At 55.2% G+C, this 24,721-nt stretch overlaps 1 protein-coding gene across 2 annotated transcripts in view; it reads right to left on the minus strand.

Annotated features, from left to right (window-relative positions):
- Positions 1-8,192: 8,192 nt before the first annotated feature.
- LOC140411593 (uncharacterized) overlaps positions 8,193-24,721 on the minus strand; it is a 72,556-nt gene continuing 56,027 nt past the window's right edge. For both annotated transcript variants that reach the window (XM_072500661.1, XM_072500660.1), the window contains 3 exons: positions 12,270-12,572; positions 10,177-10,476; positions 8,193-8,807 (listed from right to left, as the gene is read on the minus strand). In XM_072500661.1, coding sequence (XP_072356762.1) covers positions 8,485-8,807; positions 10,177-10,476; positions 12,270-12,572 — 926 coding nt within the window. In that variant the 3' untranslated portion in view covers positions 8,193-8,484. The remainder of the gene's footprint in view (positions 8,808-10,176; positions 10,477-12,269; positions 12,573-24,721) is intronic.

A 24,721-nucleotide genomic window follows, 5' to 3' on the forward strand; every position in this document is an offset into this window, starting at 1 on the left:
GGACAGTGTCAGGGGGACAGTGTCAGGGGGACAGTGTCAGGGACAGTGTCAGGGGGACAGTGTCAGGGGGACAGTGTCAGGGACAGTGTCAGGGGGACATTGTCAGGGGGACAGTGTCAGGGGGACAGTGTCAGGGGGACAGTGTCAGGGGGACAGTGTCAGGGGGACAGTGTCAGGCGGACAGTGTCAGGGACAGTGTCAGGGACAGTGTCAGGGGGACAGTGTCAGGGACAGTGTCAGGGGGACAGTGTCAGGGGGACAGTGTCAGGGGGACAGTGTCAGGGACAGTGTCAGGGGGACAGTGTCAGGGGGACAGTGTCAGGGACAGTGTCAGGGGGACCGTGTCAGGGACAGTGTCAGGGACAGTGTCAGGGACAGTGTCAGGGGGACAGTGTCAGGGACAGTGTCAGGGACAGTGTCAGGGGGACAGTGTCAGGGGGACAGTGTCAGGGACAGTGTCAGGGACAGTGTCAGGGGGACAGTGTCAGGGGGACAGTGTCAGGGGGACAGTGTCAGGGACAGTGTCAGGGACAGTGTCAGGGGGACAGTGTCAGGGGCAGTGTCAGGGGGACAGTGTCAGGGGGACAGTGTCAGGGACAGTGTCAGGGACAGTGTCAGGGACAGTGTCAGGGACAGTGTCAGGGACAGTGTCAGGGGGACAGTGTCAGGGACAGTGTCAGGGACAGTGTCAGGGGGACAGTGTCAGGGGGACAGTGTCAGGGACAGTGTCAGGGGGACAGTGTCAGGGGGACAGTGTCAGGGACAGTGTCAGGGGGACAGTGTCAGGGGGACAGTGTCAGGGAGACAGTGTCAGGGACAGTGTCAGGGACAGTGTCAGGGACAGTGTCAGGGGGACAGTGTCAGGGGGACAGTGTCAGGGACAGTGTCAGGGACAGTGTCAGGGACAGTGTCAGGGGGACAGTGTCAGGGACAGTGTCAGGGACAGTGTCAGGGACAGTGTCAGGGACAGTGTCAGGGGGACAGTGTCAGGGACAGTGTCAGGGGGACAGTGTCAGGGACAGTGTCAGGGGGACAGTGTCAGGGGGACAGTGTCAGGGACAGTGTCAGGGGGACAGTGTCAGGGGGACAGGGTCAGGGACAGTGTCAGGGGGACAGTGTCAGGGACAGTGTCAGGGGGACAGTGTCAGGGACAGTGTCAGGGGGACAGTGTCAGGGACAGTGTCAGGGGGACAGTGTCAGGGACAGTGTCAGGGGGACAGTTTCAGGGGGACAGTGTCAGGGGGACAGTGTCAGGGGGACAGTGTCAGGGGGACAGTGTCAGGGACAGTGTCAGGGGGACAGTGTCAGGGGGACAGTGTCAGGGGGACAGTGTCAGGGGGCCAGTGTCAGGGACAGTGTCAGGGACAGTGTCAGGGGGACAGTGTCAGGGGGACAGTGTCAGGGGGACAGTGTCAGGGACAGTGTCAGGGGGACAGTGTCAGGGGGACAGTGTCAGGGACAGTGTCAGGGACAGTGTCAGGGGGAAAATGTCAGGGACAGTGTCAGGGACAGTGTCAGGGGGACAGTGTCAGGGACAGTGTCAGGGGGACAGTGTCAGGGGGACAGTGTCAGGGACAGTGTCAGGGGGACAGTGTCAGGGGGACAGTGTCAGGGGGACAGTGTCAGGGACAGTGTCAGGGGGACAGTGTCAGGGACAGTGTCAGGGGGACAGTGTCAGGGACAGTGTCAGGGACAGTGTCAGGGACAGTGTCAGGGGGACAGTGTCAGGGGGACAGTGTCAGGGGGACAGTGTCAGGGACAGTGTCAGGGACAGTGTCAGGGGGACAGTGTCAGGCGGACAGTGTCAGGGACAGTGTCAGGGGGACAGTGTCAGGGGGACAGTGTCAGGGACAGTGTCAGGGGGACAGTGTCAGGGGACAGTGTCAGGGACAGTGTCAGGGGGACAGTGTCAGGGGGACAGTGTCAGGGGGACAGTGTCAGGGACAGTGTCAGGGGGACAGTGTCAGGGGGACAGTGTCAGGGACAGTGTCAGGGGGACATTGTCAGGGGGACAGTGTCAGGGGGACAGTGTCAGGGGGACAGTGTCAGGGGGACAGTGTCAGGGACAGTGTCAGGCGGACAGTGTCAGGGACAGTGTCAGGGACAGTGTCAGGGGGACAGTGTCAGGGACAGTGTCAGGGGGACAGTGTCAGGGGGACAGTGTCAGGGGGACAGTGTCAGGGACAGTGTCAGGGGGACAGTGTCAGGGGGACAGTGTCAGGGACAGTGTCAGGGGGACCGTGTCAGGGACAGTGTCAGGGACAGTGTCAGGGGGACAGTGTCAGGGACAGTGTCAGGGACAGTGTCAGGGACAGTGTCAGGGGGACAGTGTCAGGGGGACAGTGTCAGGGACAGTGTCAGGGACAGTGTCAGGGACAGTGTCAGGGACAGTGTCAGGGGGACAGTGTCAGGGACAGTGTCAGGGACAGTGTCAGGGACAGTGTCAGGGGGACAGTGTCAGGGGGACAGTGTCAGGGACAGTGTCAGGGACAGTGTCAGGGGGACAGTGTCAGGGACAGTGTCAGGGGGACAGTGTCAGGGGGACAGTGTCAGGGACAGTGTCAGGGACAGTGTCAGGGACAGTGTCAGGGACAGTGTCAGGGGGACAGTGTCAGGGACAGTGTCAGGGACAGTGTCAGGGGGACAGTGTCAGGGGGACAGTGTCAGGGACAGTGTCAGGGGGACAGTGTCAGGGGGACAGTGTCAGGGACAGTGTCAGGGGGACAGTGTCAGGGGGACAGTGTCAGGGAGACAGTGTCAGGGACAGTGTCAGGGACAGTGTCTGGGGGACAGTGTCAGGGGGACAGTGTCAGGGACAGTGTCAGGGAGAGTGTCAGGGACAGTGTCAGGGGGACAGTGTCAGGGGGACAGTGTCAGGTACAGTGTCAGGGGGACAGTGTCAGGGGGACAGTGTCAGGGACAGTGTCAGGGACAGTGTCAGGGGGACAGTGTCAGGGGGACAGTGTCAGGGACAGTGTCAGGGACAGTGTCAGGGACAGTGTCAGGGACAGTGTCAGGGACAGTGTCAGGGGGACAGTGTCAGGGACCGTGTCAGGGACAGTGTCAGGGGGACAGTGTCAGGGACAGTGTCAGGGGGACAGTGTCAGGGGGACAGTGTCAGGAACAGTGTCAGGGGGACAGTGTCAGGGGGACAGTGTCAGGGGGACAGTGTCAGGGACAGTGTCAGGGACAGTGTCAGGGACAGTGTCAGGGGGACAGTGTCAGGGGGACAGTGTCAGGGACAGTGTCAGGGGGACAGTGTCAGGGGGACAGTGTCAGGGACAGTGTCAGGGACAGTGTCAGGGGGACAGTGTCAGGGACAGTGTCAGGGACAGTGTCAGGGACAGTGTCAGGGGGACAGTGTCAGGGACAGTGTCTGGGGGACAGTGTCAGGGACAGTGTCAGGGGGACAGTGTCAGGGACAGTGTCTGGGGACAGTGTCTGGGGGACAGTGTCAGGGACAGTGTCAGGGGGACAGTGTCAGGGGGACAGTGTCAGGGGGACAGTGTCAGGGACAGTGTCAGGGGGACAGTGTCAGGGACAGTGTCAGGGACAGTGTCAGGGACAGTGTCAGGGGGACAGTGTCAGGGACAGTGTCTGGGGGACAGTGTCAGGGACAGTGTCAGGGGGACAGTGTCAGGGACAGTGTCTGGGGACAGTGTCTGGGGGACAGTGTCAGGGACAGTGTCAGGGGGACAGTGTCAGGGGGACAGTGTCAGGGGGACAGTGTCAGGGACAGTGTCAGGGGGACAGTGTCAGGGACAGTGTCAGGGGGACAGTGTCAGGGGGACAGTGTCAGGGACAGTGTCAGGGACAGTGTCAGGGGGACAGTGTCAGGCGGACAGTGTCAGGGACAGTGTCAGGGGGACAGTGTCAGGGGGACAGTGTCAGGGACAGTGTCAGGGGGACAGTGTCAGGGGACAGTGTCAGGGACAGTGTCAGGGGGACAGTGTCAGGGGGACAGTGTCAGGGGGACAGTGTCAGGGACAGTGTCAGGGGGACAGTGTCAGGGGGACAGTGTCAGGGACAGTGTCAGGGGGACATTGTCAGGGGGACAGTGTCAGGGGGACAGTGTCAGGGGGACAGTGTCAGGGGGACAGTGTCAGGGACAGTGTCAGGCGGACAGTGTCAGGGACAGTGTCAGGGACAGTGTCAGGGGGACAGTGTCAGGGACAGTGTCAGGGGGACAGTGTCAGGGGGACAGTGTCAGGGGGACAGTGTCAGGGACAGTGTCAGGGGGACAGTGTCAGGGGGACAGTGTCAGGGACAGTGTCAGGGGGACCGTGTCAGGGACAGTGTCAGGGACAGTGTCAGGGGGACAGTGTCAGGGACAGTGTCAGGGACAGTGTCAGGGACAGTGTCAGGGGGACAGTGTCAGGGGGACAGTGTCAGGGACAGTGTCAGGGACAGTGTCAGGGACAGTGTCAGGGACAGTGTCAGGGGGACAGTGTCAGGGACAGTGTCAGGGACAGTGTCAGGGACAGTGTCAGGGGGACAGTGTCAGGGGGACAGTGTCAGGGACAGTGTCAGGGACAGTGTCAGGGGGACAGTGTCAGGGACAGTGTCAGGGGGACAGTGTCAGGGGGACAGTGTCAGGGACAGTGTCAGGGACAGTGTCAGGGACAGTGTCAGGGACAGTGTCAGGGGGACAGTGTCAGGGACAGTGTCAGGGACAGTGTCAGGGGGACAGTGTCAGGGGGACAGTGTCAGGGACAGTGTCAGGGGGACAGTGTCAGGGGGACAGTGTCAGGGACAGTGTCAGGGGGACAGTGTCAGGGGGACAGTGTCAGGGAGACAGTGTCAGGGACAGTGTCAGGGACAGTGTCTGGGGGACAGTGTCAGGGGGACAGTGTCAGGGACAGTGTCAGGGACAGTGTCAGGGACAGTGTCAGGGGGACAGTGTCAGGGGGACAGTGTCAGGTACAGTGTCAGGGGGACAGTGTCAGGGGGACAGTGTCAGGGACAGTGTCAGGGACAGTGTCAGGGGGACAGTGTCAGGGGGACAGTGTCAGGGACAGTGTCAGGGACAGTGTCAGGGACAGTGTCAGGGACAGTGTCAGGGACAGTGTCAGGGGGACAGTGTCAGGGACCGTGTCAGGGACAGTGTCAGGGGGACAGTGTCAGGGACAGTGTCAGGGGGACAGTGTCAGGGGGACAGTGTCAGGAACAGTGTCAGGGGGACAGTGTCAGGGGGACAGTGTCAGGGGGACAGTGTCAGGGACAGTGTCAGGGACAGTGTCAGGGACAGTGTCAGGGGGACAGTGTCAGGGGGACAGTGTCAGGGACAGTGTCAGGGGGACAGTGTCAGGGGGACAGTGTCAGGGACAGTGTCAGGGACAGTGTCAGGGGGACAGTGTCAGGGACAGTGTCAGGGACAGTGTCAGGGACAGTGTCAGGGGGACAGTGTCAGGGACAGTGTCTGGGGGACAGTGTCAGGGACAGTGTCAGGGGGACAGTGTCAGGGACAGTGTCTGGGGACAGTGTCTGGGGGACAGTGTCAGGGACAGTGTCAGGGGGACAGTGTCAGGGGGACAGTGTCAGGGGGACAGTGTCAGGGACAGTGTCAGGGGGACAGTGTCAGGGACAGTGTCAGGGGGACAGTGTCAGGGGGACAGTGTCAGGCGGACAGTGTCAGGGACAGTGTCAGGGGGACAGTGTCAGGGGGACAGTGTCAGGGACAGTGTCAGGGGGACGGTGTCAGGGGGACAGTGTCAGGGGGACAGTGTCAGGGACAGTGTCAGGGGGACAGTGTCAGGGACAGTGTCAGGGACAGTGTCAGGGACAGTGTCAGGGGGACAGTGTCAGGGACAGTGTCAGGGGGACAGTGTCAGGGACAGTGTCAGGGGGACAGTGTCAGGGGGACAGTGTCAGGGACAGTGTCAGGGGGACAGTGTCAGGGGGACAGTGTCAGGGGGACAGTGTCAGGGACAGTGTCAGGGGGACAGTGTCAGGGACAGTATCAGGGGGACAGTGTCAGGGGGACAGTGTCAGGGGGACAGTGTCAGGGACAGTGTCAGGGACAGTGTCAGGGGGACAGTGTCAGGGGGACAGTGTCAGGGGGACAGCGTCAGGGGGACAGTGTCAGGGACAGTGTCAGGGGGACAGTGTCAGGGGGACAGTGTCAGGGGGACAGTGTCAGGGACAGTGTCAGGGGGACAGTGTCAGGGACAGTGTCAGGGGGACAGTGTCAGGGGGACAGTGTCAGGCGGACAGTGTCAGGCGGACAGTGTCGGGGACAGTGTCAGGGGGACAGTGTCAGGTGGACAGTGTCAGGGGGACAGTGTCAGGGACAGTGTCAGGGACAGTGTCAGGGACAGTGTCAGGGACAGTGTCAGGGGGACAGTGTCAGGGACAGTGTCAGGGGGACAGTGTCAGGGGGACAGTGTCAGGGACAGTATCAGGGGGACAGTGTCAGGGGGACAGTGTCAGGGGGACAGTGTCAGGGACAGTGTCAGGGACAGTGTCAGGGGGACAGTGTCAGGGACAGTATCAGGGGGATAGTGTCAGGGGGACAGTGTCAGGGGGACAGTGTCAGGGACAGTGTCAGGGACAGTGTCAGGGACAGTGTCAGGGGGACAGTGTCAGGGGGACAGTGTCAGGGGGACAGTGTCAGGGGGACAGTGTCAGGGACAATGTCAGGGGGACAGTGTCAGGGGGACAGTGTCAGGGGGTCAGTGTCGGGGGACAGTGTCAGGGACAGTGTCAGGGGGACAGTGTCAGGGGGACAGTGTCAGGGACAGTGTCAGGGGGACAGTGTCAGGGGGACAGTGTCAGGGGGACAGTGTCAGGGACAGTGTCAGGGGGACAGTGTCAGGGACAGTGTCAGGGGGACAGTGTCACGGACAGTGTCAGGGGGACAGTGTCGGGGACAGTGTCAGGGGGACAGTGTCAGGTGGTCAGTGTTAGGGGGACAGTGTCAGGGACAGTGTCAGGGGGACAGTGTCAGGGGGACAGTGTCAGGGACAGTGTCAGGGGGACAGTGTCAGGGGGACAGTGTCAGGGGGACAGTGTCAGTGACAGTGTCAGGGGGACAGTGTCAGGGGGACAGTGTCAGGGGGACATTCCCCTGCCAGGTTATGATGTTCAGGCAGTAACCTCCCTTCCTGTTTTTGCTTCCAAAGTTAAAAACCTCACACTGTCCAAATTATACTGCATCTGCCACTGGTTTGCCCACTCGCCCAACCTGTCCCGATCGTGCTGCAGGATCCCTGCATCCTCGTCACAATTCACCCTCCCACCCTACTTGGTATCTTCTGCAAACTTTGAGATGTTACATTTTATTCCCTCATCCAAATAAATAATATATATTGTGAATAGCTGGGGTCCCAGCACCGACCCCTGTGGTACCCCACTGGTTACTGCCTGCCAATTTGGAATGGACCCATTAATTCCTACTCTTTGTTTCCTCTCTGCCAACCAGTTTTCTATCCTCCTCAAAACATTTCCCCCAATCCCAGGCGGTATAATCTTGCACAATAATCTCTTATGCGGGACATTGTCAAAAACTTTCTGAAAGTCCTAATATACCACATCGACTGGCTCCCCCTTGTCGACCGTACTGATTACACCTTCAAAGAATTCCAACAGATTTGTCAAGCATGATTTCCCCTTCATAAAACCATGTTGACTCTGACTGATCCTGCCACTGCTTTCTAAATGATCCGCTATCAAGTCCTTGATAATGGATTCAAGCATTTTCACCACTACCGATGTTAGGCTTACTGGTCTATAATTCCCTGCTTTCTCTCTACCTCCCTTTTTGAATATCGGAGTGACGCGAGCTACCCTCCAATCTGCAGGGACAGTTCCAGAATCTATAGAATCCCGGAAGGTCACCACCAATGCATCCACTATTTCCAGAGACGCCTCCTTCAGTACCCATTTCGGACAGAGTTGAAGCGAACTTCCTCTCCGGGAGGGTGGTGCGTGTCTGGGATGTGGGAGTCACTGACTGAACACAGCATGTATTGACTCTCCCCAAGGGCATTTCAGAATCAGCCACCTTGCTATGACTCTGGACCCACATTTGGCAGCCCTGCTAACTATTGCCTTCTCAAAAGAAGGTTTGTGAAGCAGGCGGGATTTTACGACAATCGACAATGGTTTCATGGTCATTGTTTGGACTTTTAATTCCAGATCTTTATCGAAATTTGAATTGCTCCAACAGCTCAGCTGGCATTTGAACCCGCGTTCCCAGGGCATTGACAGAGGTGTCTTAATTACTAGTCCAGTAACAATATCTCTACATTACTGCCTCCCCTCTGCCGGTCCTCGAAAGGCATCGGGAGCAGGATCTCGGAGTATTTTTAAGGCAGACCTGGATAAATTTGTGATTAGCGAGGGGGTGATAATCGACACGGGTTATGGTGACAATGAAATCAGACATGATCTTATCGAATGGGATAGTACACACGAGGGACTCAGTGGCCTGTCTCCTGCTGCTAACTCGGACCTTGGCGTTTACCCTATCCCGCCGAACGTGAATTACCGCTGGGGACTTTCACACTTGCCTATGTCCAGTTTCATCGGCTCGCTCCACGGAGAGTTAATGACTCGGCCTGAACCCTCCACTTGATAGCGGCACGTGTAAGTGCCCGAGTTTGTCTTGTTCAAGTTGGACACCAAGAACTTGCTGGAGGACGTCCACCCGTACACCGTACTCGAGTTGAAATGTACCCGCCTCCCAGCCTTGTACAGGTAGAACTTTGGCCTCCCCAAGGGGCTGACAATCGAACAGGTGACTTTTCTGTACTGGGCGAAGGATCCTATGGCGGATTCCAAATATATCCGGGGCTTTGGCAGATCACCTGTGGAGGCAGAAGCAGCAAATCGGTAAAGGGAACCTGAACGATGGGAATTTGCCGCTTGCCGCCTTGCCAGCCTATCAGACTGGCGCCTCACTGAGTGAAGATATCCTGCTTCACTATGAACAGAAAATGATGCTAAAATTCAGCAGTTCTGGCAAGATCTGTGCTTTGAGGATTGGTGAATGCTTCAAACCCACCTGACCTGTCATTCGAATTGAAAGCCAGAAATCTCCTCTGAGAGAGGATCTAACCATCGCTCCTTGACATTCAACGGCGTTCCCATCGCTGAATCCCCCACAATCCACATCCTGGGGGTAACCATTGATCAGAAACTGAACTGGGCCCAGCCACATTAATACTGTGGTTACCAGGGCAGGTCAGAGGCTGGGAATCCTGCGGAGAGGAACTTACCTCCTGACCCCCCCCAAAGCCTGTCCACCATCGACAAGGCACAAGCAGGAGTGTGAGGGAACACTTTCCACTTGCCTGGATGAGCGCAGCTCCAACAACACTCGAGAAGCTCGACACCATCCAGGACAAAGCAGCCCCGCTTGATCGCTCCCCTTCCACAAACGTTCACTCCCCCCCCCCCCCCCCCCCCCCGGCGCACAGTGTCAGCCGTGTGTCCCATCTACAAGATACAAGATGGTGGGGGTGAGCTGCCTTCTTGAACCGCTGCAGTCCCTGAGGTGTAGCTACACCCACTGTGCTGTTAGGGAGGGAGTTCCAGGCTGTTGCCCCGGCGACAGTGAAGGAACGACCAATATATTTCCCAGTCAGGGGGGTGAGCGACTCGGAGGGGAACCTCCAGGTGGGGGGGTTCCCAGGTATCTACTGCTCTTGTCCTTCTAGATGGAGGTGGGCGTGGGTTTGGAAGGTGCTGCCTGAGGAACCTCGGTGAGTTGCTGCTGTGCATCTTGTAGATTGTGGAGATTGTGGGGGTTGTGGGGGATTGTGGGGATTGTGGGGGATTGTGGGAGTTTGTGGGGGTTGTGGGGATTATGGGGGATTGTGGGGGATTGTGGGGATTGTAGGGATTGAGCGATGGTGAAGCCATTGAATCTCAGGGCAATTTTATGTGAAATGTCTCGCTTATATTCCATGATAACATGCATGGTAATTCACGGAAATAGTAGAGGATAGATTGTATTCACTGGTTGCTTTCTTAACTCTTGTACAGTAAAACATCTTCTGTTTGAAAGACTAATATCTGGCGGCTTAATTTTGCCAGTGAGTAACTGGGGTTTCACACTTTCCCTACTTCAACACTGTTGGTTATTGGTCTCGACCCAGCTCGTGGGACGCAACACGCAGTCGACCAGCGATTGTGAGAAAGAAAAAGCCAATTGACCGTCGCGGTTGGTCTCACCAGTCACAACGATTCTGAGCGTGGAGCTGGCCGTAGAATTCACATAGTGGTTTGCCACCGCAACCCGATAGGTGCACATGTATCGAAACTCGCCAGTCCTGTTCTTGGTGTCCAAGGCGAAAGACGCCCGCCAGGCTCTCAGACTCAGCTCGTCGATTAGGACCGGATTGGCTGTTGTCTCGTACAGGTAGAACCCGTCAGGCTTTAAATGCAAACCTGCACAGGAAATCACGGGTGTTTCGCCGATTAAATATATACCGGTCCAGCGATCCAGGGAAATCCTGGGCATGGATGCAATCTCTGGGAAGGAAAGCCAAGAGGACCATTAATTTATTATTTTGAAAGGCACATCGTGAGATACTCCCTTTCCGTCTAATCGTCTCGGGATTAAGCCCAGTTTTGTGGTCAGGAAAATAGGAAACCCAGCACAATTATCTGTGGACATCAGCAGATTTAGGGGACTGGATAAGATGGGAGATGTTTGTGGGGGATTGTGGATGTGCCATGTCAAACTCCTCCTCACCTGCCTTCCCTGCAGCCGCCTAACTCATCCCGGGCCGGCTACCCACCCAGTGGGTGGGAGCTTCGCAGCTCCCTGGCACGGGGGGAGAAGCCCTGCCCAAGCAGACTGGCAGTGCCAGCGGGAGGTACGCCGCGTGTGGCCCCAGGAGATGGTGCCAATGGAGATTGCAACAGGGTGAATTCCAGGGTGTTGGGCATTGAAGATTTGGGTAGATCAGGAACGGTTGGAGGGATGGGGGAAGGTGAGCTTTGGGCTGGGATAATGAGGGCTGGGTACACTGCCTTAGGTGGGTGGGAGTGCCCCCAGTGAACAAGCGCACAAACAAACAATTATACCCAATTTTGTCCGACCAATTCAAAATGTTTTCATGAAGACCAGCGGGCCCACGCTCCCGCCTGACTGCCCGTACGCCCGCTCTGTGGGCAGAGTGTTATCAGAAACAATTAACTAATTCACCAAGACAATTGGCTCGTGAGAGGATGACAGACCAGACCCCAGTTTATCATTAAATTAGAAGGGGAGCGATCAAGCGGGGCTGCTTTGTCCTGGATGGTGTCGAGCTTCTCGAGTGTTGTTGGAGCTGCGCTCATCCAGGCAAGTGGAGAGTTTCCCTCACACTCCTGACTTGTGCCTTGTCGATGGGGGACAGGCTTTGGGGGGGGTCAGGAGGTGAGTTACTCTCCGCAGGATTCCCAGCCTCTGACCTGCCCTGGTAGCCACAGTATTAATGTGGCTGGGCCCAGTTCAGTTTCTGATCAATGGTTACCCCCAGGATGTGGATTGAGGGGGATTCAGCGATGGTAATGCCATTGAATGTCAAGGGGCAGTGGTTAGATCCTCTCTTGTCGGAGATGGTCATTGCCGGGCACGTGTGTGGTGTGAATGTAACTTGCCCCTTGTCAGCCCCGAGCCTGGATGTTGTTCGGGTCTTGCTGCATTTGGACATGGACTGCTTCATTATCTGAGGAGTCGCGAATGATGCTGAACATTGTGCTGTCATCCGCAAACACCCCCACTCTGACCTCATGATGGAAGGGAGGGAGGGAATGCTGGAAGGGAGGTCATTGATGGAGCAGCTGAAGATGGTTTGGGCCGAGGACACTACTCTGAGTCCGAGTTGTTTCATCGAATCACTACCGTGCAGAAGGAGGCCATTCGGCCCATCGAGTCGGCACCAACCCTCTAAAAGACCACTTCCTTGCCCTATTCATCTTTAACCTAACCTGCACATCCCTGGACACGATGGTGCAATTTATCACGGCTAATCCCCCTGACCTGCACATCTTTGGAGTGTGGGGGGAAACCGGAGCACCCGGAGGAAACCCACGCACACACGGGGAGAACGTGCAGACTCCACACAGACAGTGACTGAATCCGGGAATCGGACCCGTGTCCCTGCCGCTGTGAGGCAACAGTGCTAACCACTGTGCTACCCGTGCCGTCCCCCCCTTCGCTCTGCCCAAGGCTGAGATCTAGCAATGTGGGGCTGACCAGCCGTTGGATAGAGAGCAGAAGGCAAGAGGGATGAGACGAGGCCACGGTCCTGGGCAAAATAGATCACAATGCTTACCGTGAACTTTAATGGTGATTCCGAAAGCAGTCGAATTGTAAGTCACGCCATGTCGCTGGAGTTGGTACAGGCAGAGGTAGAACCCACTCTGGCTGATGGTTCCATTGGGGATGATGAAGGTGACTTTGTTTTCAGCCGTCGAGGCCACCATTGTTAATTGGAACCTGGGCTGATTCACCTTCGTCAAGTGGAAAGTAATCCCCGTGTAAAGCGGTGGACAGGTGCATTGTATGGTAATGTTCTCTCCCTCGATAAACCCCCATGCCGATCGAACTGTTGACACTGACGGCTCCTTGGGCTGACCTGCAATGACACAATCAGCAGTCAATCATTGACACCTTGACCTCAAATGTCCTGCACTTGGAGACCTCACTCTCAAATGCACAGAAGACAGAGACTGGGAGAAGAAGAAGACCTTCAGGATTGTAACCTGTAAATAGTGGAGTACCGCAGGCATCTGTGCTGGGGCCACAATTAGTTATTTACAACATATATTAATGACTCGGACGAGGGAAGAGAATGCGGTATTGCCAAGTTTGCGGTCGACACAAGAATAGGTGGGAAGGTAACCGCTGAGGATTATACAGAGTCTACAGAAGGATATAGACAGGTTCGGGGAATGGGAAAAAACTTGGATGATGGAATATAATGTGGGAAGATGGGAAGCTCTGCACTTTGGTAGGGAGAATAAAGAAGCTGAGTGTTATTGAAATGGAGAGAGATTGCAGAAAGCTGCGGCCCGGTGGCCGGAGGGGGGGGGGGGGGTCCTCGTGTATAAATCAGAAAAAGCTACCAGGCAAGTTCATAGGTCATAGGGACGGTAAATGGAATGTTCACCTTTATTTCAAAGGGAATGGAATATAAAAATAGGGACGTTTTCCTAAAACTGTACAAGGCACTAGTTCGATCACACCTGGAATACTGTGAACAGTTCTGGTCCCCGTATCTAACGAAAGATAGACTGACATTGGAGACAGTCCAGGGAAGGTCCACTGGGTTGACCCCGGGTGGGGAAGGGTTTTCTCATAAGAGGGGGAGCAGGCCGGGCCGGTCCTCACTGGGAGTTTAGAAGAGTGAGAGGCGACCTTATTGAGACATTCCGGATTCTCCGGGGGTTTGACAGGGTCGAAGCTGAGAGGATGTTTCCCCGTGTGGGAGAGTCTGGGCCCAGAGGGCAGAATCTCAGAGTGAGGGGAGATTCTGAGAGGATGTTTCCCCGTGTGGGAGAGTCTGGGCCCAGAGGGCAGAATCTCAGAGTGAGGGGAGATTCTGAGAGGATGTTTCCCCGTGTGGGAGAGTCTGGGCCCAGAGGACAGAATCTCAGAGTGAAGGGAGATTCTGAGAGGATGTTTCCCCGTGTGGGAGAGTCTGGGCCCAGAGGGCAGAATCTCAGAGTGAGGGGAGATTCTGAGAGGATGTTTCCCCGTGTGGGAGAGTCTGGGAGCAGAGGACAGAATCTCAGAGTGAGGGGAGATTCTGAGAGGATGTTTCCCCGTGTGGGAGAGTCTGGGCCCAGAGGGCAGAATCTCAGAGTGAGGGGAGATTCTGAGAGGATGTTTCCCCGTGTGGGAGAGTCTGGGCCCAGAGGACAGAATCTCAGAGTGAGGGGAGATTCTGAGAGGATGTTTCCCCGTGTGGGAGAGTCTGGGCCCAGAGGGCAGAATCTCAGAGTGAGGGGAGATTCTGAGAGGTTGTTTCCCCGTGTGGGAGAGTCTGGGAGCAGAGGACAGAGTCTCAGAGTGAGGAGAGATTCTGAGAGGATGTTTCCCCGTGTGTGAGAGTCTGGGCCCAGAGGACAGAATCTCAGAGTGAGGGGAGATTCTGAGAGGATGTTTCCCCGTGTGGGAGAGTCTGGGCCCAGAGGGCAGAATCTCAGAGTTAGGGGTGATTCTGAGAGGATGTTTCCCCGTGTGGGAGAGTCTGGGCCCAGAGGACAGAATCTCAGAGTGAGGGGAGATTCTGAGAGGATGTTTCCCCGTGTGGGAGCGTCTGGGAGCAGGGGGCAGAATCTCAGAGTGAGGGGAGATGCTGAGAGGATGTTTCCCCGTGTGGGAGAGTCTGGGCCCAGAGGACAGAATCTCAGAGTGAGGGGAGATTCTGAGAGGATGATTCCCCGTGTGGGAGAGTCTGGGAGCAGTGGACAGAATCTCAGAGTGAGGGTCGATGCTGAGAGGATGTTTCCCCGTGTGGGAGAGTCTGGCACTAGAGGACAGAATCTCAGAGTGAGGGGAGATGCTGAGAGGATGTTTCCCCTTGTGGGAGAGTCTGGGCCCAGAGGGCAGAATCTCAGAGTGAGGAGAGATTCTGAGAGGATGATTCCCCGTGTGGGAGAGTCTGGGAGCAGTGGACAGAATCTCAGAGTGAGGGTCGATGCTGAGAGGATGTTTCCCCGTGTGGGAGAGTCTGGCACTAGAGGACAGAATATCAGAGTGAGGGGAGATGCTGAGAGTATGTTTCCCCTTGTGGGAGAGTCTGGGCCCAGAGGGCAGTATCTCAGAGTGTGGGGAGATTCTGAGAGGATGTTTCCCCGTGTGGGAGAGTCTGGGAGCAGAGGACAGAATCTCAGAGTGAGGGGAGATTCTGAGAGGATGTTTCCCCGTGTGGGAGAGTCTGGGCCCACAGGACAGAATCTCAGAGTGAGGGGAGATTCTGAAAGGATGTTTCCCCTTGTGGGAGAGTCTGGGCCCAGAGGGCAGAATCTCAGAGTCTGGGGAGATTCTGAGAGGATGTTTCCCCGTGTGGGAGAGTCTGGGCCCAGAGGGCAGAATCTCAGAGTGAGGGGAGATTCTGAGAGGATGTTTCCCCGTGTGAGGGAGTCTGGGCCCAGAGGGCAGAATCTCAGAGTGAGGGGAGATTCTGAGAGGATGTTTCCCCGTGTGGGAGAGTCTGGGCCCAGAGGGCAGAATCTCAGAGTGAGGGGAGATTCTGAGAGGATGTTTCCCCGTGTGGGAGAGTCTGGGAGCAGAGGGCAGAATCTCAGAGTGAGGGGAGATTCTGAGAGGATGTTTCCCCGTGTGGGAGAGTCTGGGCCCAGAGGGCAGAATCTCAGAGTGAGGGGAGATTCTGAGAGGATGTTTCCCCGTGTGGGAGAGTCTGGGACCAGAGGACAGAATCTCAGAGTGAGGGGAGATTCTGAGAGGATGTTTCCCCGTGTGGGAGAGTCTGGGAGCAGAGGACAGAATCTCAGAGTGAGGGGAGATTCTGAGAGGATGTTTCCCCGTGTGGGAGAGTCTGGGAGCAGAGGACAGAATCTCAGAGTGAGGGGAGATTCTGAGAGGATGTTTCCCTGTGTGGGAGAGTCTGGGAGCAGAGGGCAGAATCTCAGAGTGAGGGGAGATTCTGAGAGGATGTTTCCCCGTGTGGGAGAGTCTGGGCCCAGAGGACAGAATCTCAGAGTGAGGGGAGATTCTGAGAGGATGTTTCCCCCTGTGGGAGAGTCTGGGCCGAGAGGGCAGAATCTCAGAGTGAGGGGAGATGCTGAGAGGATGTTTCCCCGTGTGGGAAAGTCTGGGCCCAGAGGGCAGAATCTCAGAGTGAGGGGAGATGCTGAGAGGATGTTTCCCCGTGTGGGAGAGTCTGGGAGCAGAGGACAGAATCTCAGAGTGAGGGGAGATTCTGAGAGGATGTTTCCCCGTGTGGGAGAGTCTGGGCCCAGAGGGCAGAATCTCAGAGTGAGGGGAGATTCTGAAAGGATGTTTCCCCCTGTGGGAGAGTCTGGGCCCAGAGGGCAGAATCTCAGAGTGAGGGGAGATTCTGAGAGGATGTTTCCCCGTGTGGGAGAGTCTGGGAGCAGAGGGCAGAATCTCAGAGTGAGGGGAGATTCTGAGAGGATGTTTCCCCGTGTGGGAGAGTCTGGGCCCAGAGAACAGAATCTCAGAGTGAGGCGAGATTCTGAGAGGATGTTTCCCCGTGTGGGAGAGTCTGGGAGCAGAGGGCAGAATCTCAGAGTGAGGGGAGATTCTGAGAGGATGTTTCCCCGTGTGGGAGAGTCTGGGCCCAGAGAACAGAATCTCAGAGTGAGGGGAGATTCTGAGAGGATGTTTCCCCGTGTGGGAGAGTCTGGGCCCAGAGGGCAGAATTTCAGAGTGAGGGGAGATTCTGAGAGGATGTTTCCCCGTGTGGGAGAGTCTGGGCCCAGAGGACAGAATCTCAGAGTGAGGGGAGATTCTGAGAGGATGTTTCCCCGTGTGGGAGAGTCTGGGCCCAGAGGACAGAATCTCAGAGTGAGGGGAGATTCTGAGAGGATGTTTCCCCGTGTGGGAGAGTCTGGGCCCAGAGGGCAGAATCTCAGAGTGAGGGGAGATTCTGAAAGGATGTTTCCCCCTGTGGGAGAGTCTGGGCCCAGAGGGCAGAATCTCAGAGTGAGGGGAGATTCTGAGAGGATGTTTCCCCGTGTGGGAGAGTCTGGGAGCAGAGGGCAGAATCTCAGAGTGAGGGGAGATTCTGAGAGGATGTTTCCCCGTGTGGGAGAGTCTGGGCCCAGAGAACAGAATCTCAGAGTGAGGCGAGATTCTGAGAGGATGTTTCCCCGTGTGGGAGAGTCTGGGAGCAGAGGGCAGAATCTCAGAGTGAGGGGAGATTCTGAGAGGATGTTTCCCCGTGTGGGAGAGTCTGGGCCCAGAGAACAGAATCTCAGAGTGAGGGGAGATTCTGAGAGGATGTTTCCCCGTGTGGGAGAGTCTGGGCCCAGAGGGCAGAATTTCAGAGTGAGGGGAGATTCTGAGAGGATGTTTCCCCGTGTGGGAGAGTCTGGGCCCAGAGGACAGAATCTCAGAGTGAGGGGAGATTCTGAGAGGATGTTTCCCCGTGTGGGAGAGTCTGGGCCCAGAGGACAGAATCTCAGAGTGAGGGGATCTGAGAGGATGTTTCCCCGTGTGGGAGAGTCTGGGCCCAGAGGGCAGAATCTCAGAGTGAGGGGAGATTCTGAGAGGATGTTTCCCCGTGTGGGAGAGTCTGGGCCCAGAGGACAGAATCTCAGAGTGAGGGGAGATTCTGAGAGGATGTTTCCCCGTGTGGGAGAGTCTGGGCCCAGAGGGCAGAATCTCAGAGTGAGGGGAGATTCTGAGAGGATGTCCTTTAAAAGCACTTGTCTTTGCAGGGGCAGGCCAGTCGATTTCGGAGTGAGAACAGCTGGTGAGTCAGTTTCAGCGGGAGCAGTGCGGAAGTGGCTGCTGGGAGGTAAGTCTCTCCTTTAAAAACACTTGTCTTTGCAGTGGCAGGCCAGTCGATTTCGGCGGGAGAACAGCTGGTGAGTCAATTTCAGCGGGGCAGTGCGGAAGTGATTGCTGGGAGGTAAGTCTGTCCTTTAAAAACATTTACCTGGTCCCGTTTTCGGTCCCTCTTTTCTGTTTTTAAAAAATATTTTAGTATTTAAGGCGGGAACAGGAAGTTCGACCCGCGGACGTCTGGGAAGACCCTCACCAATAAATTCTGGTGGAGAGGAAACCCGAGACACTACACGTGTAGTGTCTCCCACCCGCCCTCCTCCTCTAACCTATAATAAAACCCATTGGTCTGTGGTAAGTACCATATTTTATTATTAACACTAAGAAGGTAAGTAAGTGATTTTTTACTCATTTTTACTTTTGTACCTTTTTCAAATTGTGTGTGTCGGGGGAAAACTGAAGTGACATCACAGAAAAGCTGTGGCCTGAGTGGCTGGTTGGGATTCTACACTAAATTAAAAAAAATTGAGCATTGGTAACTAATTAAACATAATTACTTAATTATAATTTAGAGGATATCTAAGCCAGAGATCGGAGAGTACTGTATTTAGCTTTCACATTTCTACTAGAAATCTAGTGCTAGGAAACAGATAGTTAACAGTAACTTTGAATTTTTTTTTTTAAATATTCAAAAAAAAAATTTAAAAATTTCACGAGAAGTCATTGGCAAATAGGGTTAAGGAAAATCCCAAGGCTTTTTACACGTACATAAAAAGCAAGATGGTAGCCAGAGAAAGGGTTGGCCCACTGAAGGATAGGCAAGGGAATCTATGTGTGGAGCCAGAGGAAATGGGCGAGGTACTAAATGAATACTTTGCATCAGTATTCACCAAAGAGAAGAAATTGGTAGATGTTGAGTCTGGAGAAGGGGGTGTAGATAGCCTGGTTCACATTGAGATCCAAAAAGACGAGGTGTTGGGTGTCTTAAAAAATATTAAGGTAGATAAGTCCCCAGGGCCTGATTGGATCTACCCCAGAATACTGAAGGAGGCTGGAGGGGAAATTGCTGAGGCCTTGACAGAAATCTTTGGATCCTCGCTGTCTTCAGGGGATGTCCCGGAGGACTGGAGAATAGCCAATGTTGTTCCTCTGTTTAAGAAGGGTAGCAAGGATAATCCCGGGAACTACAGGCTGGTGAGCCTTACTTCAGTGGTAGGGAAATTACTGGAGAGAATTCTTCGAGACAGGATCTACTCCCATTTGGAAGCAAATGGACGTATTAGTGAGAGGCAGCACGGTTTTGTGAAGGGGAGGTCGTGTCTCACTAACTTGATAGAGATTTTCGAGGAGGTCACTAAGATGATTGATGCAGGTAGGGCAGTGGATGTTGTCTATATGGACTTCAGTAAGGCCTTTGACAAGGTCCCTCATGGTAGACTAGTACAAAAGGTGAAGTCACACGGGATCAGGGGTGAGCTGGCAAGGTGGATACAGAACTGGCTAGGCCAGAGAAGGCAGAGAGTAGCAATGGAAGGATGCTTTTCTCATTGGAGGGCTGTGACCAGTGGTGCTCCACAGGGATCAGTGCTGGGACCTTTGCTCTTTGTAGTATATATAAATGATTTGGAGGAAAATGTAACTGATCTGATTAGTAAGTTTGCAGACGACACAAAGGTTGGTGGAATTGCGGATAGCGATGAGGACTGTCGGAGGATACAACAGGATTTAGATTGTTTGGAGACTTGGGCGGAGAGATGGCAGATGGAGTTTAATCCGGACAAATGTGAGGTAATGCATTTTGGAAGGTCTAATGCAGGTAGGGAATATACAGTGAATGGTAGAACCCTCAAGAGTATTGAAAGTCAAAGAGATCTAGGAGTACAGGTCCACAGGTCATTGAAAGGGGCAACACAGGTGGAGAAGGTAGTCAAGAAGGCATACGGCATGCTTGCCTTCATTGGCTGGGGCATTGAGTATAAGAATTGGCAAGTCATGTTGCAGCTGTATAGAACCTTAGTTAGGCCACACTTGGAGTATAGTGTTCAATTCTGGTCGCCACACTACCAGAAGGATGTGGAGGCTTTAGAGAGGGTGCAGAAGAGATTTACCAGAATGTTGCCTGGTATGGAGGGCATTAGCTATGAGGAGCGGTTGAATAAACTCGGTTTGTTCTCACTGGAACGAAGGAGGTTGAGGGGAGACCTGATAGAGGTATACAAAATTATGAGGGGCATAGACAGAGTGGATAGTCAGAGGCTTTTCCCCAGGGTAGAGGAGTCAATTACTAGGGGGCATAGGTTCAAGGTGAGAGGGGCAAGGTTTAGAGTAGATGTACGAGGCAAGTTTTTTACGCAGAGGGTAGTGGGTGCCTGGAACTCGCTACCGGAGGAGGTAGTGGAAGTAGGGACGATAGGGACATTTAAGGGGCATCTTGACAAATATATGAATAGGATGGGAATAGAGGGATACGGACCCAGGAAGTGTAGAAGATTGTAGTTTAGTCGGGCAGTATGGTCGGCACGGGCTTGGAGGGCCGAAGGGCCTGTTCCTGAGCTGTACATTTCTTTGTTCTTTATTCTTTGATGTTTCCCCGTGTGGGAGAGTCTGGGAGCAGAGGACAGAATCTCAGAGTGAGGGGAGATTCTGAGAGGATGTTTCCCCGTGTGGGAGAGTCTGGGATTAGAGGACAGAATCTCAGAGTGAGGGGAGATTCTGAGAGGATGTTTCCCTGTGTGGGAGAGTCTGGGCCCAGAGGGCAGAATCTTAGAGTGAGGGGAGATTCTGAGAGGATGTTTCCCCGTGTGGGAGAGTCTGGGCCCAGAGGGCAGAATCTCAGAGTGAGGGGAGATTCTGAGAGGATGTTTCCCCGTGTGGGAGAGTCTAGGCCCAGAGGGCAGAATCTCAGAGTGAGGGGAGATTCTGAGAGGATGTTTCCCCGTGTGTGAGAGTCTGGGCCCAGAGGACAGAATCACAGAGTGAGGGGAGATTCTGAGAGGATGTTTCCCCATGTGGGAGAGTCTGGGTGCAGAGGACAGAATCTCAGAGTGAGGGGAGATTCTGAGAGGATGTTTCCACGTGTGGGAGAGTCTGGGAGCAGAGGGCAGAATCTCAGAGTGAGGGGAGATTCTGAGAGGATGTTTCCCCGTGTGGGAGAGTCTGGGCCCAGGGGACAGAATCTCAGAGTAGGGGAGATTCTGAGAGGATGTTTCCCCGTGTGGGAGAGTCTAGGCCCAGAGAACAGAATCTCAGAGTGAGGGGAGATTCTGAGAGGATGTTTCCCCGTGTGTGAGAGTCTGGGCCCATAGGACAGAATCTCAGAGTGAGGGGAGATTCTGAGACGATGTTTCCCCATGTGTGAGAGTCTGGGAGCAGAGGGCAGAATCTCAGAGTGAGGGGAGATTCTGAGAGGATGTTTCCCCGTCTGGGAGAGTCTGGGAGCAGAGGGCAGAATCTCAGAGTGAGGGGAGATTCTGAGAGGATGTTTCCCCGTGTGGGAGAGTCTGGGCCCAGAGGACAGAATCTCAGAGTGGGGGGAGATTCTGAGAGGATGTTTCCCCGTGTGGAAGAGTCTGGGAGCAGAGGGCAGAATCTCAGAGTGAGGGGAGATTCTGAGAGGATGTTTCCCCGTGTGGGAGAGTCTGGCAGCAGAGGACAGAATCTCAGAGTGTGGGGAGATTCTGAGAGGATGTTTCCCCGTGTGGGAGAGTTTGGGAGCAGAGGGCAGAATCTCAGAGTGAGGGGAGATTCTGAGAGGATGTTTCCCCGTGTGGGAGAGTCTGGGAGCAGAGGGTAGAATCGCAGAGTGAGGGGAGATTCTGAGAGGATGTTTCCCCGTGTGGGAGAGTCTGGGAGCAGAGGGCAGAATCTCAGAGTGAGGGGAGATTCTGAGAGGATGTATGCCCGTGTGCGAGAGTCTGGGAGCAGAGGGCAGAATCTCAGAGTGAGGGGAGATTCTGAGAGGATGTTTCCCCGTGTGGGAGAGTCTGGGCCGAGGGGACAGAATCTCAGAGTAAGGGGAGATTCTGAGAGGATGTTTCCCCGTGTGGGAGAGTCTGGGAGCAGAGGGCAGAATCGCAGAGTGAGGGGAGATTCTGAGAGGATGTATGCCCGTGTGCGAGAGTCTGGGAGCAGAGGGCAGAATCTCAGAGTGAGGGGAGATTCTGAGAGGATGTTTCCCCGTGTGGGAGAGTCTGGGAGCAGAGGACAGAATCTCAGAGTGAGGGGAAATTCTGAGAGGATGTTTCCCCATGTGGGAGAGTCTGGGAGCAGAGGGCAGAATATCAGAGTGAGGAGAGATTCTGAGAGGATGTTTCCCCGTGTGGGAGAGTCTGGGCCCAGAGGACAGAATCTCAGAGTGAGTGGAGATTCTGAGAGGATGTTTCCCCGTATGGGAGAGTCTGGGAGCAGAGGACAGAATCTCAGAGTGAGGGGAGATTCTGCGAGGATGTTTCCCCGTGTGGGAGAGTCTGGGAGCAGAGGACAGAATCTCAGTGTGAGGGGAGATTCTGAGAGGATGTTTCCCCGTGTGGGAGAGTCTGGCAGCAGAGGACAGAATATCAGAGTGAGGGGAGATTCTGAGAGGATGTTTCCCCGTGTGGGAGAGTCTGGGCCCATAGGGCAGAATCTCAGAGTGAGGGGAGATTCTGAGTGGATGTTTCCCCGTGTGGGAGAGTCTGGGAGCAGAGGGCAGAATCTCAGAGTGAGGGGAGATTCTGAGAGGATGTTTCCCCGTGTGGGAGAGTCTGGGCCCATAGGGCAGAATCTCAGAGTGAGGGGAGATTCTGAGAGGATGTTTCCCCGTGTGGGAGAGTCTGGGAGCAGAGGGCAAAATCTCAGAGTGAGGGGAGATTCTGAGAGGATGTTTCACCGTGTGGGAGAGTCTGGGAGCAGAGGGCAGAATCTCAGAGTGAGGGGAGATTCTTAGAGGATGTTTCCCCGTGTGGGAGAGTCTGGGAGCAGAGGGCAGAATCTCAGAGTGAGGGGAGATTCTGAGAGGATGTTTCCCCTTGTGGGAGAGTCTGGCAGCAGAGGACAGAATCTCAGAGTGATGGGAGATTCTGAGAGGATGTTTCCCCGTGTGGGAGAGTCTGGGAGCAGAGGGCAGAATCTCAGAGTGAGGGGTGATTCTGAGAGGATGTTTCCCCGTGTGGGAGAGTCTGGGAGCAGAGGGCAGAATCTCAGAGTGAGGGGAGATTCTGAGAGGATGTTTCCCCGTGTGGGAGAGTCTGGGCCCAGAGGGCAGAATCTCAGAGTGAGGGGAGATTCTGAGAGGATGTTTCCCCGTGTGGGAGAGTCTGGGAGCAGAGGGCAGAATTGCAGAGTGAGGGGAGATTCTGAGAGGATGTTTCCCCGTGTGGGAGAGTCTGGGAGCAGAGGGCAGAATCTCAGAGTGAGGGGAGATTCTGAGAGGATGTTTCCCCGTGTGGGAGAGTCTGGGCCCAGAGGACAGAATCTCAGAGTGAGGGGAGATGCTGAGAGGATGTTTCCCCGTGTGGGAGGGTCTGGGCCCATAGGGCAGAATCTCAGAGTGAGGGGAGATTCTGAGAGGATGTTTCCCCGTGTGGGAGAGTCTGGGCCCAGAGGACAGAATCTCAGAGAGAGGGGAGATTCTGAGAGGATGTTTCACCGTGTGGGAGAGTCTGGGAGCAGAGGGCAGAATCTCAGAGTGAGGGGAGATGCTGAGAGGATGTTTCCCCGTGTGGGAGAGTGGGCCCATAGGGCAGAATCTCAGTGAGGGGAGATTCTGAGAGGATGTTTCCCCATGTGTGAGAGTCTGGGAGCAGAGGACAGAATCTCAGAGTGAGGGGAAATTCTGAGAGGATGATTCCCCATGTGGGAGAGTCTGGGAGCAGAGGGCAGAATATCAGAGTGAGGAGAGATTCTGAGAGGATGTTTCCCCGTGTGGGAGAGTCTGGGCCCAGAGGACAGAATCTCAGAGTGAGGGGAGGTTCTGAGAGGATGTTTCCCCGTATGGGAGAGTCTGGGAGCAGAGGACAGAATCTCAGAGTGAGGGGAGATTCTGAGAGGATGTTTCCCCGTGTGGGAGAGTCTGGGAGCAGAGGACAGAATCTCAGAGTGAGGGGAGATTCTGAGAGGATGTTTCCCCGTGTGGGAGAGTCTGGGAGCAGAGGACAGAATCTCAGTGTGAGGGGAGATTCTGAGAGGATGTTTCCCCGTGTGGGAGAGTCTGGCAGCAGAGGACAGAATATCAGAGTGAGGGGAGATTCTGAGAGGATGTTTCCCCGTGTGGGAGAGTCTGGGCCCATAGGGCAGAATCTCAGAGTGAGGGGAGATTCTGAGAGGATGTTTCACCGTGTGGGAGAGTCTGGGAGCAGAGGGCAGAATCTCAGAGTGAGGGGAGATTCTGAGAGGATGTTTCCCCGTGTGGGAGAGTCTGGGCCCAGAGGGCAGAATCTCAGAGTGAGGGTAGATTCTGAGAGGATGTTTCCCCGTGTGGGAGAGTCTGGGCCCAGAGGGCAGAATCTCAGAGTGAGGGGAGATTCTGAGAGGATGTTTCCCCGTGTTGGAGAGTCTGGGCCCAGAGGGCAGAATCTCAGAGTGAGGGGAGGTTCTGAGAGGATGTTTCCCCGTATGGGAGTGTCTGGGAGCAGAGGACAGAATCTCAGAGTGAGGGGAGATTCTGAGAGGATGTTTCCCCGTGTGGGAGAGTCTGGGAGCAGAGGACAGAATCTCAGAGTGAGGGGAGATTCTGAGAGGATGTTTCCCCGTGTGGGGGAGTCTGGGCCCAGAGGACAGAATCTCAGAGTGAGGGGAGGTTCTGAGAGGATGTTTCCCCGTATGGGAGAGTCTGGGAGCAGAGGACAGAATCTCAGAGTGAGGGGAGATTCTGAGAGGATGTTTCCCCGTGTGGGAGAGTCTGGGAGCAGAGGACAGAATCTCAGAGTGAGGGGAGATTCTGAGAGGATGTTTCCCCGTGTGGGAGAGTCTGGGAGCAGAGGACAGAATCTCAGTGTGAGGGGAGATTCTGAGAGGATGTTTCCCCGTGTGGGAGAGTCTGGCAGCAGAGGACAGAATATCAGAGTGAGGGGAGATTCTGAGAGGATGTTTCCCCGTGTGGGAGAGTCTGGGCCCATAGGGCAGAATCTCAGATTGAGGGGAGATTCTGAGTGGATGTTTCCCCGTGTGGGAGAGTCTGGGAGCAGAGGGCAGAATCTCAGAGTGAGGGGAGATTCTGAGAGGATGTTTCCCCGTGTGGGAGAGTCTGGGCCCATAGGGCAGAATCTCAGAGTGAGGGGAGATTCTGAGAGGATGTTTCCCCGTGTGGGA

Source organism: Scyliorhinus torazame, chromosome 4 (assembly GCF_047496885.1).
Source record: "Scyliorhinus torazame isolate Kashiwa2021f chromosome 4, sScyTor2.1, whole genome shotgun sequence".
In the NCBI taxonomy this organism is placed as follows: domain Eukaryota; kingdom Metazoa; phylum Chordata; class Chondrichthyes; order Carcharhiniformes; family Scyliorhinidae; genus Scyliorhinus; species Scyliorhinus torazame.